General features: G+C 46.2%; 1 protein-coding gene across 3 annotated transcripts in view; it reads left to right on the top strand.

Annotated features, from left to right (window-relative positions):
- Lar (tyrosine-protein phosphatase Lar) overlaps positions 1-15803 on the top strand; it is a 761776-nt gene that overhangs the window by 658231 nt on the left and 87742 nt on the right. For all 3 annotated transcript variants that reach the window (XM_084576898.1, XM_084576900.1, XM_084576897.1), the window contains one exon: positions 57-95. In XM_084576898.1, coding sequence (XP_084433024.1) covers positions 57-95 — 39 coding nt within the window. The remainder of the gene's footprint in view (positions 1-56; positions 96-15803) is intronic.

Raw genomic sequence — 15803 nt, 5'->3', positions numbered from 1 at the left:
TGTATGCTTTTTTTTTTCTCTCTTGCTCCTTTTTCCCTCACCTTGTATTTCTCTAGGTCCCTACCGACAAAGGGGATACGTCGACTTCCTCAGACGTGAGTCCACTCTCCTTGATTCCCTCTCTCTTGCCTTCTTTCTTTTCAACCGCTCTATAAACACTCTTCTTCCTTAGCTGCGCTCTTTCTTCGTTTAAGCTTATAACTGTATTTCCATCGCTTTCGTCTTTACGCCCAACTCACATTTTTCTTTCTTTGTCAGTCTTCGAAACCGTGCCCGCCTTCGCTTGACAGCACACCACTTTGATAAATTGGGGAAAACACAGGGGAAAAAAAAAGAAACTTGAGTATTACCGCGCTCTTCCTTCACTCTGCGACCGCAGCGGGGCCACGTTCGCTCCTGGCCTTCTTCTTCTTCAAGCTGTTGACAGATGGCGCTACCTGTAGTGCGCACGCGCGCGCCATCTGCATGCGTCCTAGGGAAGGCGCTCATTCTTCATGGCGCTCATTTTCCTTAAGAGCTCTGCATAATGCATGAGAGGAGAGCAGCGTGTCCCCCTCCCCACTGCCTCATCCTCGTTTCCTCATTAGAAATGGCTGCTGGCCTGCCGCATCGCGAAGAATGCGCGATCATTTTTCAGAATTTAAAATATTGTTTCCCTAATGGCATTCTCCCACTCCGCGGCAACGTGTACGCGGAGTTTGTGACAATTCTTCCGGATGCCCGTACACGTAGGCAGTGCACGCTTTAATAATTGCTCTCCCTGCCAACTAACTGGTACTTAATATTTACAAAGTTGTGGAACTCGCTCTTACCAATGGGCAAATGACGAAGGCGATCATAATGGCTGATTATAGTTTGAAAGTTATACTTTTGAATTATAGCTCTATACAAGTCAAGCTTAAATTATGCATTCATTCGCAACTTTTGCACGGTTCAACTCGAGGGAGCCTGCTAAGTCTGAAATGTTTAAAATTCCCGCTGGACGGGCGCAGCAAAAAAAAAAAAAAAAAAAGATAATAATAATGCGTTGCAGTTGTAGAGTTAATCATGTTTTCATAGCTTGAAATCGCTTTGATACTGATATTCCTAGTCAGATCGTCTCGGCTAAGTTATATTGCACCATGAAATCCTTTACATCGGTCACCTGCCTTTTGTGCAACGTTAGCGTTTCCAATTAACATAATAGGCGAATAATTAGAAGAGTTAACTGTTGACCTAGTTGGTTTTCATACATAGTAACAGGATATTTAGCTCAATACATATGCACACAAAAAAGAAGACGCTCACGAGGTGTCTAGTGTGTGCCTGTGTTGCGCCCAAGTAATGCAGAAGGAATAGACATAAAGCCTGCATTTGCATCACCCCTATTCAGTGAAGTACTCATTAATTTCAGCATCAACTAGAACTGAAATGGTAAATTCGAATAATACAGATGCTCACGTCACGCACTACTCATGCGATAGCAAAGCTCATTTATATTTCGTGTATTCCTTATTCTTATTGCAATGACATTTACGTCATTTTTTCAACGTTCAGGAAGCGTTCCATGAAGACCCTAAATCGAGTTTTCCATAAAGTTATTCAAACGTCCAAAATTACTAAATAACGTCGCGACCATGCTGCTTCAGAAAAACGTTAATTATGTATCCCTAATATAATTTTTAATACGAAAGCGCTGAACGTTCCGTTCTTCAGAAAGTCTGGCGTGGCGTTGTCGGCGTTGGGAGTGGGGAATTAAGATGCAGGACTCTGGCAGGCGGTATTCGGCATGACAGGGGACATGGCAGAGCACTAATTATTCGAGGGATTGTGTGATTTAACTACATCGCATGCTGTCACAAAGTAGGAAAGAACTGCTGAATCTTGTTCCTAATTTGAGAGGGAGAGTAGAACTTTTTATTTACATCAGCGGATGAAGAAGCTCCGGCCCTCCGTCGCTTGGGATGGATGACGGGGAACCCTTCTCAGACGCAGGCCGGAAGACGTTGTTGGCCGGCGGCGTCCCAGGCCGGCTGGATGGCGGCTAGCTAGAACCCAGGGTCCCAGCAGCGTAGCATGGTCTCCCATAATTGCCGCGTCAGATTTATGCCCCTCCTGGGCGAAAAGGCGCAGTCCCAGAAAATATGTTCTGGGGTCCCTCTCGAGTCACAGTTTATACAGAATTGTGCTCTTTCTCCTGAAAGCATATGGCTCACCAGGAGCGGGTGTGGGAATGTCCCAGTCTGAAGGCGACGCCAGGCGACGGCCTGTCTGCAATTTAGGGTAGGGGCTGGCGCAGCAGCCACCTGCCTACTCAGTCGATAGTGCTGTAGAATTTCGGTGTAAGCTTTGGCACACTTTACGCTTCCCGCTCCAGTCCTCCCTTTCTGCCGCCGGCTCGGTGGTAGAGCCCTCGAGCCATATATCATGGGCGGATTCGTTGCCGGGAACGCCAGTGGGCGCCGAAGTCCAAATCGACTGTACAGTTCGTGAGATTGGATATTAATGCGAAAGGATCACTTCGCTATGTTCACAGATTTCTGTCCGCATACCGTGTTCGCAGGCCGTGTCCGCAGAACGTGTCCGTAAAATCGTGTCCGCAGCAGTTGTGAGTAATTGAGAAGCGGTAGAGGTTAGTAAGTGGTGTTAATCGATAGAGGGTGACGTAATATTGTTGCCGAAAAAATAATTAGGCTGAAAAGGTAATTAGGTAAATAATTAGAATAACTGGTTCACAGGAAAGGAAAGGCGCAGTATCTGCCACACTTGTTCTGTGGACACCTGAACCGCGCGTAAAGGCAGGGAGGAAGGTGGGAGTTAAAGCGGAAAGAGAGAAAGCGGTGCCGTAGTGGATATGACGTCAAGAATGTGATGTCACGCAACCGGAAGTAGAGCCGAAAAAAGGGCAATATAAAGGAAGGGATTGTCGCGCGATTTGAAAATACCAAAGGGAATTAATGTGAGGTAGATGATGTGACGTCACGCAACCGCAAGTAGAGCCGAAAAAGCGCACAGGAAAGGATTGGCGGCCCCGCCGGGGTGGTAAGACGCCCGACCACTGTCCGGAGCTCCCGGGTTCGAACCCGACCACGGCGGCTGCGTTTCGATGGAGGCGAAACGAAGAGGCGTCCGTGTGCTGTGCGATGTCAGCGCACGTTAAAGATCCCCAGGTGGTCGAAATTACTCCGTAGCCCTCCACTACGGCTCCTCTTTCTCTCTTTCCACTTTCATTCCCACCTTCCTCCCTTCCCTTATGGCGCGGTTCGGGTGTCCACATTGCAAGTGTGACAGTTACTGCGCCTTTCCCTTCCTGTGAACCAATTATTATTATTATTATATTCCTGTGAACCAATTATTATTATTAAAGGATTGGCGCGCAATTTTAAAGTACCAAAGACTAAAATGGGCAAACAAGAAGTGAATTAAGCAACAAGAAACAACCAGAAGTAACCAACAGCAACATCTGTGCTTTCGCATTACTCCAATGCAGATTCTACAGTGCTCTTTAAGTTTTTTGTGTGTGTAATATTCGATTCGCCTGGGGGACAATTAACCCACGACTGTAATTTCGTATGACAGTTTTGCTATCGGAGACCACGAAATGCGCCTTCGTCTGGGCATAGACTAGAGCTAGAGCCACTTCCTCAGCTGTCTCCGAAGATCTAGTTTTCGGTGCGACCGCGGGGATTGGTCTACCCGAACCGCGCGTAACCGCTGCAGCCATAAAGGGACTTGTCCCTCCGGCAGAATCTACAAAGGCTCATACACATCTTTTGTAATCTCATATACTTCTCATACACTGAATGAGATTTGTATGAGATGATGTGAGATTTCTACGAGTTTAGTATGAGCATTTGTATGAGGTTATTGTGACTCCCTGGAGTGGAGCATACCGAAATTTTGGGCCTGCACGTTCACTCTTCACGAAAAGGCACAGTTTGGTTATGAGATGTGCGTAAGAGTGTTATGAACACTTGGACTCATCCAAAGAATAGCAAATCGTTCTGGTGGTGCCCGCTCTGATACTGCTCGCCGACGTGTTTCGTGCTCTTTTTCAACCTTTGCTCCTATACCAAGCTGTTTCAAAAACTGACAACACGACAATGGTCACACTTGAGGCACTCAACCACGAAGCCATGCGTGTGGCTATTGGATTGGTTTGGTTTGGTTTGGTTTGTGGGGTTTAACGTCCCAAAGCAACTCAGGCTATGAGAGACGCCGTAGTGGAGGACTCCGGAAATTTCGACCACCTGGGGTTCTTTAACGTGCACTGACATCGCACAGCACACGGGCGCCTTGCTTTTCGCCTCCATCGAAAAGCTGCCGCCGAGGCCGGGATTCGATCCCGCGTCCTTGGATTGCTTCGAGCAACTCCTAACCATCTGCTCCAGCAGTACGCCTACCTCAACATGTTAGCAGAATTAACTGCCTATTGTCAGTAGTGAGTGCGAATGGAGTGGCTTTGAAAGATCGACGACCGGCTTCATTGACATAGTATGTTTTGGAGAGGCTAAAGGATAAGAAGAAGGTTGAGGTTGAGGGCCAACGTCATGCTCGTAGCTTTTTGCTCACAGCGCCGACGCCATATTTTCCGGTGAAGGGACATTTAACTCTGTCGTGTTAAAAAGAAACACCCTCCTATCTCCTTAAAGTCACTTTTTCTGTTACTGAAAGGTGACACCAGGTTTCCATTATTTTACTGTTATTGTACAATATTTCGTTGTTAGCAGATAGGCAGGAAGATTTCCAAACTCAGGTTAATAGTTGTGGAGACGAAGGAGACGCTATAGGCATCTGTTTTAGAGCCGCTGGGTCTGAGGATTTTTCACGATTTAGTCGACCGGATGCTTGCAGTAGGATGTGAAATATCTAAAGTGGCAGAATACAAATGTCTCAAGGTATGGGTAAACAAAGGACTGGCATGCATGGAAAAGCACTAACAGTCTGTTAGAGTAAAAGGGCGAGAAAATGTTGGGGTTATTAACATGGGAACGAAGTTAAAAGAAAATTTGTCCTAGTTCGGGGTTCAAGCCCCGGACCTCTGCCTTTCCGGGGCATATGTTAACTACAAAGTTGCTGAGAAAGCTGCACAGCTTTCCTTTGTAGCCGTATAAATACGCTTGAGTGGCTGTCAATGACTAATTACTCCCTTATTACAAATATGCTCCACATTGGGGGATTCTGAATATTTGAGCAGCACAGTTCCCACTTCTAGTTATTGATCAGTTCGCTCTCACCCTACAATCTGATCTGCTGGATCTCCTGTTAGCTCAGTTGGTAGAGTTACTGCACCGGAAAGCCGGTGGTCCCGTGTTCGAACCTCACGAGGACGAATTTTCCTTAACTACAAAGTTTCGTAAAAAGTTTTGCAGCTTTTTCCTTTAGCCGTATAGCTGCCCCTGGGTGGATATCAATGAGTAATTGCTCCCTTATTATAACGCAGTGTTCACGCTAGAGTTGTTTTATGAGCGGCAGGCAAAAGAAGAAAATCGCTGCCTCTTCTATTACCGAGAGTGCATTGAAATAGGAAATGGGTTTATTACCAGCGTAGCGCATTGGAAAGTACGCTCAGCATCTCTAATAATGTTTCTTCTTATCCCGCCGTCGAGCGATGAGAAGGTTATAGCTCACTACTGAATAGGCTGATAGATGGCGCCACAAGGCTTTCTGTCGCGCGCTTTCCGCAATGGCGGCAACCCACGTGACGTCAAGGCCTCGCTTACCGAGATCCGTCAGGAATGCGCATGCGTCGATCCGCCTGCAGCACAGAACATAGACTTCGCGCCACGCACTGGCTTCGCCCATCAAGGGAGTAGGAAGGCACGTGTTGACGCATGCGCTCCTCCAGCTGCATAAGCAGACGCTAGAAGGTAATCAACAAAATTGTACAAAGTTTCGGCTTTGTGTTCTCCTTTCGATTCGCCTTCCGTACTCCTCCTGATCGCGTCGCATTCTGTCTCTCTCTGCAGCACCGATAGCGAGAGCTGAAAGCATTCCATGATTCAAAGACAAGATAGTTGTTTCCTTGTTTCCTATTTAGAGAGATCGCTTTCGTCATTTTCATACTTGAGAACTAATTAAATGTCGCATGTTACTCTGGAAGCTTGTAGCAGGCGAAGGGCATCCCTGCTTACGTGAAGAGCACCTTTTTCAAGCAAGACCTGCTACAGTACGAGTCTGCATAATGTGATCGGAACACCATGCGCTATCGTGGCTTGTTCCTTCCACGTAAAAGCGGTTTTTCACAACCCGTTGCGGGATACACCAAAGGAAGACCAGTGCAGAGCTGCATCCACGTAAGATGCTAGAGTACACGAGTAGTGAACTAGAGTATTCAAGCAGTATCAAAAATCTCTAAAGTAGTGTATTTCACTATGCACAATATAAAATAACCCTAGGTTTATGTTTACATTTGTAAGCCGTCAAACGCGAAGACCACCAAACCACGGCTTGGTTTATAGTGTTGTTCATTATTTTATTGCTAGATGGAGCCGTTATAATGTATCCTGTATGCATCCTTCTAGAACAATAGCCATCAGTCCAGACCCCTACTGGGTTCAGACAGCGCGCTCGGGAGGTCAGCCATTGCTGGTCCTCGTGGCTAGCGCTGCCAATTGTGCTCACTCCAAGGAGGATTCTTTCAAGGTGTAAGGTCGGGAGAGTGTTATGAGTTATGGGTTGTCTTGACAGGCCCAAGCGAAAATGGTCTGACCATAGGGGTGATAGTGGCGACTCAACGTGTGTTTTTGTGCACTAAGAGACCATTTTGAGATGAGCGCAATTTGATTAATTTCCTTCTAGTAACCGCACTGAGGGTGTTATAGAGACAAATCTATGGTGTCTGAGGCAAAACACCTCAATGACATATCTCGTTATTCGCGCAGAACTAAATCGGGGCGGACAGCTTTGTAACCTATCTACAATAAGAATTAGCCTCGCTTTACATAATGCGTTCGAACTTTGTGGCATGAAATACGAAGTCACTTGCTGTATTTTTGATTTCCTAGATTCAAAACCATGTTGCGAGCTTAACTAGCAGAAAAATTATTACTAAATCGTTATGAAAACGACGGCAAGATGGAAATCGAACGCGGAGCAGAGTAATTTGAGTTGGCTGAACGATCATCGAAGGCGTACTGAACAAAGCCCCAGCACTATAGTGAAAGTCGAATATTTTTCAGGAAATTGCGATTTTTCAAAGGCAGACAAAGATTATGCCGTCAATAGGAGCCATTTATTACGTCTTGGGAATTCATTCCGTTCAGTTCATTCTGCCCCTCATTTTGTCGCCTTGTCAGAATGTGAGAAAGCGGATAATTATGTCTTCAGTCTGCACATTCTTGGTGCATCATGGTGTCCCACGACGTCATTTTAATGTCATCAGTGCCTCCGTATTTCGCAAATCACATAAGCGTTTTCTTTCCGTGCCCGAAGGAAACTTGACGAGAGCCTTTCCACTAACGCGCTACCTTTAATTGTCGTCTTTATGGCTTCCGTTTATTTCCAGCTGAATTTTTTTTTTCACCACAATCGTATAATCCTTGACAAGATCACCAAGGAAATGTTGCCCACGAGAAGTCACAACACTATATCTTTACGCTTTTATATCACAAAACATGGAGGAAGGAATCACAAAAGAACGAAACTTGCGAGCTTGCATTTCCCGCCAAAAACCGGCACCACTTGTTAGGTGGCGACACCTCGTGGCCCACAGGCAAAGCAGCTCAGCAAGTTTCAGAGCAATTTCTCCTAGGCGGCGGCACTCCTTGAATTGCGTTAGGTAACATGAGACCTTCCTGGGAAACTTTAGAGGTTTAAAGATCGCACAAAAAAAGCGCACATCTAACCAAACATAATCTAATAGCAGAAAACATTTCTATAACCAAAAGTCGTATATCAGAAATAAAAACGACCGCAATGAATGGCAACTTTGTCGCTCACTGGCCTAAATACAGTAGAAATGTTCCGCAGTTTGTCATCCGAAGGCACTGGCATATAAACCAAGCACAGTTTTTCGAAAAGTAAAAAAAAAATGTGATGTTGATATCATCCAAACATAAAAAAAAAAAGGTTAACTGGAGAAGAATCCCAACTATGAAATCTCCTACGCCCCTCTGCATTCAGCCATCTAGGGGATAGTTATGAGACGCTTCGTCAACGTGAGTCGACAGATAATTTACACTTCTCAATTCTCAAGTGCCCTTCGAGATAGTTGCTTAATCTTACAAGGGTACTTACAAGAGGTTCAAGATAAATTACATATTCCTTGCAAGACATTTCCAAACACCTTGCTACATAATTTCAGCTATATTCTAGCTCAACTAATATCCCCCTTTTTTTTTTTTGGGGGGGGGGGGGGGAGGGGGGAGGGGGGCAACACGTTCTTCTCGACATTTGCAGAAATTATTTCGAAGGTGTTGTCTTCATAGGTCTTCTCCGCTTAAGATCACCCGTGTACTGAAAGACTAGAAGGCGTCTCACCAAGATAAATTCAAGCCATCCTAGAATCATCTCAATTGTACAAAATTTATTGAGGTGGTACTTGATGTACTTCCTAACAAACACAGCCATAGAGTCGTTAATGCAATTAAATTGCTTTTCGATGGAGTCGAAATGGAAAGCGCCCGTGCACTGTGCGATATCAGTGCACATTAAAGAACCCCAGAAATCTCCGAGTTGCACCCCGACATGCCCAGAGCGTAATGTCATCGGCATAAAGGCTGAAATGCAGGTTGGGTATCGAATTAAGGGTGCGTTCAAATTCTTAGATACCCCGCCTGGGTGGCGCAGTGGTTACGACGCTCTATTGCTGTTCCCAAGGATGCGGGATCGAATCCCGGCCTCGGCGGCTGCTTTTCGATGGGGGCGAAAAGCAAGGCACCCGTGTGCATGTGCAATGTCAGTGCACGTTAAAGAAGAACCCCAGGTAGTCGAAATTTCCAGAGTCCTCCACTACGGCGTCTCTCATAGCCGGAGCCGCTTTGGGACGGTAAACCCCACAAACCAAACCAACCTCCGTCACCTCACGGCATGAAGGTTGAACTAAAAGATTTGAATAACTATTGTAACGTTCCTTTTTAAAAATTTACGACAATACAGGTGAAAATTACGTTTTTAACGGTTCGTCGATTTTTTTTTCAGCAATATTATTGCATGTTTAATCACCACAACGCAGATCGACTATTACTTGTAGTAGACCGTAATTATAGTGCCTAGAATATATTCTAGGCACTATACCGTAATGGACCTCACGCAATAGGCCCGCTCACGGTTTGACGGAAGAGAATGTTAGCAATGTTAGTCCGTTTTTACTTTTTTATTGCTGATGCTGAAGTGTATGTGCATGCTTCTCAAATGTCTCATACACACAGCTGTAAGCATGAAAACATGCAAAAGACTAAACTTGAGCGAGGATTACGGGCGAAAGGTGTGGCTACAGCAAAAGAAAAACTTTGGGCCGTTAGATCTGTCGTCTGCAGTCACTAGGCGATGAAACCAAAGGCAGCAACTCGTTTTAATGATATACAGGAACAATAAAATCAATGCACATCACGCCGGCACCGTCAGGCGAGTTCGTTCTTTCGAGATTAACTGAAAATGCACGGAAGAGTTTGCCATGGATACTAGAGCAAGAGAGAAACACACGCGTGCCGTACAGCAGCCGTTCTGACTCCCGGCGAGGTGCCCAGAAAGCAACCAGTTCGTCGATAACATCAAGACTCAATAAACTCGTCGTCAAGTTAAAAAAAAAGGCCAACAGCATCCAAATCTTAAGAAAAATTTCAACCGCATGCTTGCCTTAGAGAGCGATCCAAGAATCTACAGAGCTATGTATCTCACGATCATAAGTGGAGCTAAATTAGCCTCTGCTAGCGCACACATTGACGTAACAACTCACATTTGAAAGATCGTTCATATGCATATATGCATAACGCCGGAGTATACTCCAACGTTATCAAAGAGCATGGCCACCGTACAGCTACTGCAACCACTGCAAGCACGACTCGCTCAGCGAGAACCGCTCACTGTCTGCCATGTTGTTTAGACAGCAAAGTAGCCTGTACCGATGTTGACTTATTCGGCGAAGCATTCTTCGCGAGACTGCTTCACGAGAATTGGAACGCGTCCAAAGTTGGTGGCTGCCTGGCTAGCCGTCTAAGTAGACGTCTACTAGGGGGTATTGGAACGCACCCTATGTAATATGTGTAACCGCATCATGGCTTAGAGAGATTTAGCTTACCGTGATCCGCGATCCGCCACCGTGACTCTACCGCGCGTGGGCGGGGCGCTCAGGCTGATTGGTCCCGATGCGGTAGGTCTATGTGCCGACATCCAGTATGTGGCGCCATCTATCGGCGTCAAGGGTTCTGGGCATGCGCAGTGGAACGCGCGGTGGCGGATCACGGTAGCGGATCGCGGATCACGGTAAGCTAAAACTCTCTACTAAAGAGAGTCTGAGAGAGGACCGCTCCTTGTGGGGTGCCTCCTGCACCGAGGGAATGTCGATGGGTAGGGGGCGAACGAGACATGAGCGGTACGATAGCATATTACTGAATAAATGGCGATTATAGTTGCACATCCGTCTTCCAAAAGCAATGGATTGAGGTTCGTTAAGACAGCAGCATGATTAACTGACAAAAGGCCTTATTGCGGACTACCCCTAATGCGGCTTTGGTGTCCTTCGTGTTGAACTCTAGCTGTAAGGATATGATCTGCGCTGATAAGCCTGGTCCGAAACCGAACATACTGGTAGGCAAAACTCATTATATCCTCCAAGCGGGATCCGGTAAAAACATCCCCAGAAAAAATGGCCCCGGAAGAAACGTCCCCGGAAAAAATGCCCCTATTTACGAAGTATAGAAAAAGTGTCCCGGACAGGGGCTGAAGACTTGCGCTATAGGAGGTAGACAGCGTTTCCCCGTGGCGGGCTGCAATGATGAATGATGCATGTTGACTTTATTAGAGCGGTTTCACCTGCCGGCTTGGAATTGACCGCGAACATCGAACTGATGCGGGCATTCATAGCAACAAAAAAAAATGATGGCAGCGGTAATACAATGACAGCGCCTCGGCTTCGCTTCGTTTGCGGCGAAAAGGCTTTACCGGCCACCGGCTTTACCGTAGAAGCTTGGAGCGATGCTTTAGTACGGTCATGATGCACGACCGGTTAAGCCTCATCCTGGTTATACCATCATTACGCTTATCACAGTTCTACACCATCATTAGAAGAACGGTTGAACTCCATCCCCAGAAGGTCTGGAAACTAATCCTAGCGATGTCTTCTGCTTCGGGCAGTTCCCCAAGACAACCATACGCCGATCCGCTTGTATACCTTTCTTAGTGGGCAGTACTACCAAGCTTATAAGACCTGTATTATGTATACTTAACAAGCTGCGGAGCTCGGAACCTTGCAATGTATAAAGAGCTAGATGGCTCTTTCACCATGCTTTTACGCAGTTCTTGTAAACATTATCGGGTACCCAGAGGACTCAGGTTCCAAATGATGATTACATTTAACTTAAAGCCAAGACAAGTGGCATCAAATATGTATTTTTTTATGTGAGTTCCGGAAGAAATCATTTTTAGCGCCGCTTTTTGCCTTGTAGACGTTTTTTCTTAGTTGCCGCTTCTTCAGGGGCTGTTTCTTCCGGGGACATTTCTCCTGGGGCCGTATCTTCTGGGGACGCTTTTACCTGCACCCCCTCCAAGCAGTTACTCAGCAGCGTCTGAACAACCTGCTCGAAGAGGTTAAAGTGAGATATGTCGGAGGTTAGTCTGGTACTGGTGGAGCGGTTTGCCTAGGTTTGGTATAAAGATAGCTTTCGCTATTTTCCACTGAGGAGGTAGGAAGCCATTTTGGCAGTACTCATTAAAATAGGCTATTAAGGCTTCAATGGAAGAGGAGTTCAGATTTCGTAGTGCCCTCTTGGTGATCCAGTTCAGTTCTGGGGCTGATGATATGTTCAGAGTGTGGAGCTACTCCCATACTTCAGATTCCGTAACGGACTGGTCTAACAGCGAGTTGGGTGGTAGTGGTGAAAACATTTATTATAATACATAGAGGTATACACACTAGGCGGGATGCCTAGACAGGCACTCCATTGGCGTTTGCCGCAGCCCGGGCGCGCAGCGTTAAGACCTTTTGGGCCTCTAGGGTGCAGCAGCCGGACAGGGTCGCCTCCCAGTACTCTCGGGTGGGTTTGGGGATAGGGGGCAAAGATGGGTTTTTCTGGCAGGCCCACACCATGTGGTAGGTGTCAGACACCTCCCCACAGTGCGAGCACAGCCCGTCGAATTTCGGATCAAAATGTTTTAGAGTAGCCGGGCACAACATTGTATTGGTGAGCAGACGCAGGAGCACCCGCTCGTTAGCCTTCCCCAGCCCTTGCACAGGGTGGAAAGAGTTTGGTGCGTAGATCTGTAATATTCACATATTTCTTCAAATTTGTAAACTGGGCTGAAATCAAATCCTGGTCCGCGTCGGGTCCCGTGGGAAATGCCCGGAGAGAGAGCGCGGGGGCGGCGGCGTCGGCTGCCTCATTCCCTTGGAGACCTTGGTGACCTGGAGCCCAAACGAGAGATCGGTACGCGGGATCCGAATCTCAACTGCAATTTTGGTATATGCGGTAAGCTAGGGGAGCAGTCCACCCTTGCTGGACGTTCCGACAAGCCCCTCGCGAGTCGGTTATGATGTATAAGCGAGTTTGCGGCGCCTTCGTAGTCCGGAGGTGGGGTTGAGGTGGGAATGGTGGAAGTATAGAGCTATTCACTTTCCTGCAGGAGGTGTTGCTTTTTAGCCGTGCTGGTGTAGATAGGTTTAGCGAGCTTGTGATTTTGTGTTTTGTATTTTATTGGATCTAAAAGATGTCTAAACAGTCGTCATGTCTGGGAGAGACTCACGTTTCCATTGAAACGAGCTCATATACTTTCCATTTTACCTTTTTAGAGCAGCCGCGTGCTTTTTTTACTTGTCATTTTGTCTGCAAAGTCTTAAAAGTTTGCTTACATCGCTGCGTATGCAAGCGGAGCTAGGGCCCTGTCTGCCTCCCACAGACGCTGGAGGCGTGGCTCTGGTGTGAGGTAGAGCGAGTTTTAGCTCCAATATCCAGTTTTAGTAGTTTGATGGTTCATGCCCCTATGTCCGTGGTGGAAGTGTGAACACTGTTGCTTCGGCATTTTCTTAGATTCCCAGTTCTGCGTTTTAGTCCACGTGCATTGGTGGGGTGGTTGGATTGTCGTTGCTTTGAAGGGTTGGGTCATGTTTGGTATGGTGAGATAGGATTGAAGGGTGGCTAGAAGTGGGAGAGAGAGTGAGGAAGTAGGGGGATGTCCCCGCAGAGGTGGCGCTTAGCTTGGCTTCCAGCAGGACAATGCGTTGGTGGAGCGTGGCGTTTTCTTGCTGTACCTGGTGGCATGCTGTATTTACCGGCATTGAGCTTGCCTTCATCGTTCGGTAGGTGTACAGTCTGCGGGTGGTGTCAGCACATTCTGCGTCCAGGTGTCCTGCTTGTTCGCGGGGACCCTGTGGGGCCGTGCTGCCGTTCGGTGAGGGCAGGTCTTCAACAAGGATGTTAGTAAAATTGGTTCGAGGCTTGCTTCGGACGTGGCTGAGGCCGCGCTAAGCCCGAGTAACAGGCCTTGCAAGGTACTGTGCTCGTGAGGTGTGGTTCGTTACAGTAGATGCATTTAGGTGCGCTCGGTGAATCGTTACTTAGATGTTGCACCCTATACGTCAGGGGCATAGATGGGTCTTGGGTATGGGGGATTAGTGACCCGGTTGCCTGCGTTCATACCGATGTCCGGACTTCCTCTGTAAGGACTGCATCCGTAGATGGTGCCCATATAATTGGTGGCATAAGGGACGTCATCTACTTCGAATGTTATCAGGATGGGGTTAGACTTGCCTATTCTGCGTGCGGTCAAAATGAGGTGTGCTGGGTTTCCTTGCACGAAGTATTTGTATATTTCTTCGGGCGTCTCCTGATAGTAGGAAAGATGGTTTCCGCAAAACATCAGGCTAAGGTCAAGAAAACTCAGCACCTGATTTTCAGAAAGTTCATGGGTAAAACTCTTTTTCTAGGTGATTCATCGGCATCATCAGCAGCAGCCAGGCTATATCCACTGCGGGGTGAATGCCTCCCCCATTTTCCTTCAATTAACCCGGTCTTTTGTTATAGCTGCATTCATTTAACCCTAGATGATTAAAAGTGGTTAAACCTTGTTAAACAGCATGGTCAAATGACTTAACGTTCCCTGACCTTAAAATAATTAAATGTTCATCAACATATCCAACAACTTTCAATATAGACCCTCCTTGAAAGGTCTGAGCAAGTAGGCGGTCAATAACAGATAACAATATCACATAAAATGAGAGCTACAAGGAGCCAATACGCATACATAACGCTGCAGGAAAACTGTCTGTCATGAGCGATAAAAGAAACCTGCAATAGTGTTCTAGTAACGGCAAAAACCTGTCAACGGAGATACCCACTGAGTTCTTGAAGCCCACCGCCCCTTAGTCATCGACGCATTCCCTAACTGAACCTAACAATTCGGAATGCGGTAGAGTAAAACAAGCCTTGGATATAAATGGAAAACACAAAACTTATCCGATCGTTACTACTCATCATCATCATCATCATCAGCCTGATTATACCCACTGCAGGGCGAAGGCCCCTCCCATATTTCTCCACTTCACCCGGTTCTGTGCTAGCTGCATCCACTTGACCCCTGCGAACTTCTTAATCTCATCCGCCCACCTAACTTTCTGCCTCCCCCTGCTACGCTTTCCTTCTCTTGGAATCCAGTTTGTTACCCTTAGCGACCATCGGTTATCCTCTCTTCGCACTACATGTCCTGCCCATGTCCATTTCTTCTTCTTAATTTCCACTAGAATGTCGGTAACGTGAGTTATTTCTCTGACCCACTCTGCACGCTTTCTATCTCTTAATGTTACCCCTACCATTTTTCGTTCCATAGCCCTCTGGGTTGTCCTCAACTTAACCTGGGTTGTCCTTACTACTACTGATCGTTATTCAGTAGTTATTCGTGTATTAAGATAAATCCTCCCTGATAAGCAGCTTTTGCTTCTTATGTTTTTTTTTTAATTTTAACAAAAAAAAAAGAACAGTGAAATAACATATTTACTGATTCAGAATTAAGCGGATGCGGGGCTAAAGGGTAAACTTTGGAACTGTTGCACCAATTTCAATAAATTTTCAAGGATGGCTCATCTTGCTCGTATTAAAATAAATTTTAAGTTTCATCACCTTAGAAAAATATAAAACGTTGTAGCTGTCATAATGGGTAATTAAGAGTGTCCGCTTAGGAAAACGATAATTTCGAAACTCATTAAGATGTACTAACCACTTCTACTTTAATTTTGTAGTTCATCGTGCAGGATAAGACCAATTGCGGATTCTTGGACATTTTTGTAATAATCTGAGCATTTCAAAACGGACTTTATTTTTCTGTTGTCATCATATGTCACATATTTGATAGTTTTATTTCTCAGAGAATAATTAGGAATCCAGAAAGTACCTTATCTTGTTCTCAAACAACTTTTAGTCTAGAAACGACCTTGGAAGCAGCCTTTAGCGAAAGAGTTTGGATACGTATGGTTCAAAGATTTCAGAACGTAGCATTCAAATTTAAGGCCTAAACTAATAAATGAAAGGGGTTTGGTACATACGTTGGGCCGTCATTTTCAACATGGCGACAATACTGTGTGGCAATTGATTCGAGTTGCCTCTTTTTTTTTTTTAACTTTACATCTGTCCAGCGCCCTTGTCAGCGCTCGCGAAATGCTTTCGTTGGTTGATTCC

This window comes from Amblyomma maculatum, chromosome 8 (genome assembly GCF_055883805.1).
Source record: "Amblyomma maculatum isolate TAMU_Amacu chromosome 8, ASM5588380v1, whole genome shotgun sequence".
Lineage (NCBI taxonomy): Eukaryota > Metazoa > Arthropoda > Arachnida > Ixodida > Ixodidae > Amblyomma > Amblyomma maculatum.
The sequence above is the reverse complement of the archived record's forward strand: the minus strand, read 5'-3'. Positions and strand labels throughout refer to the sequence as shown.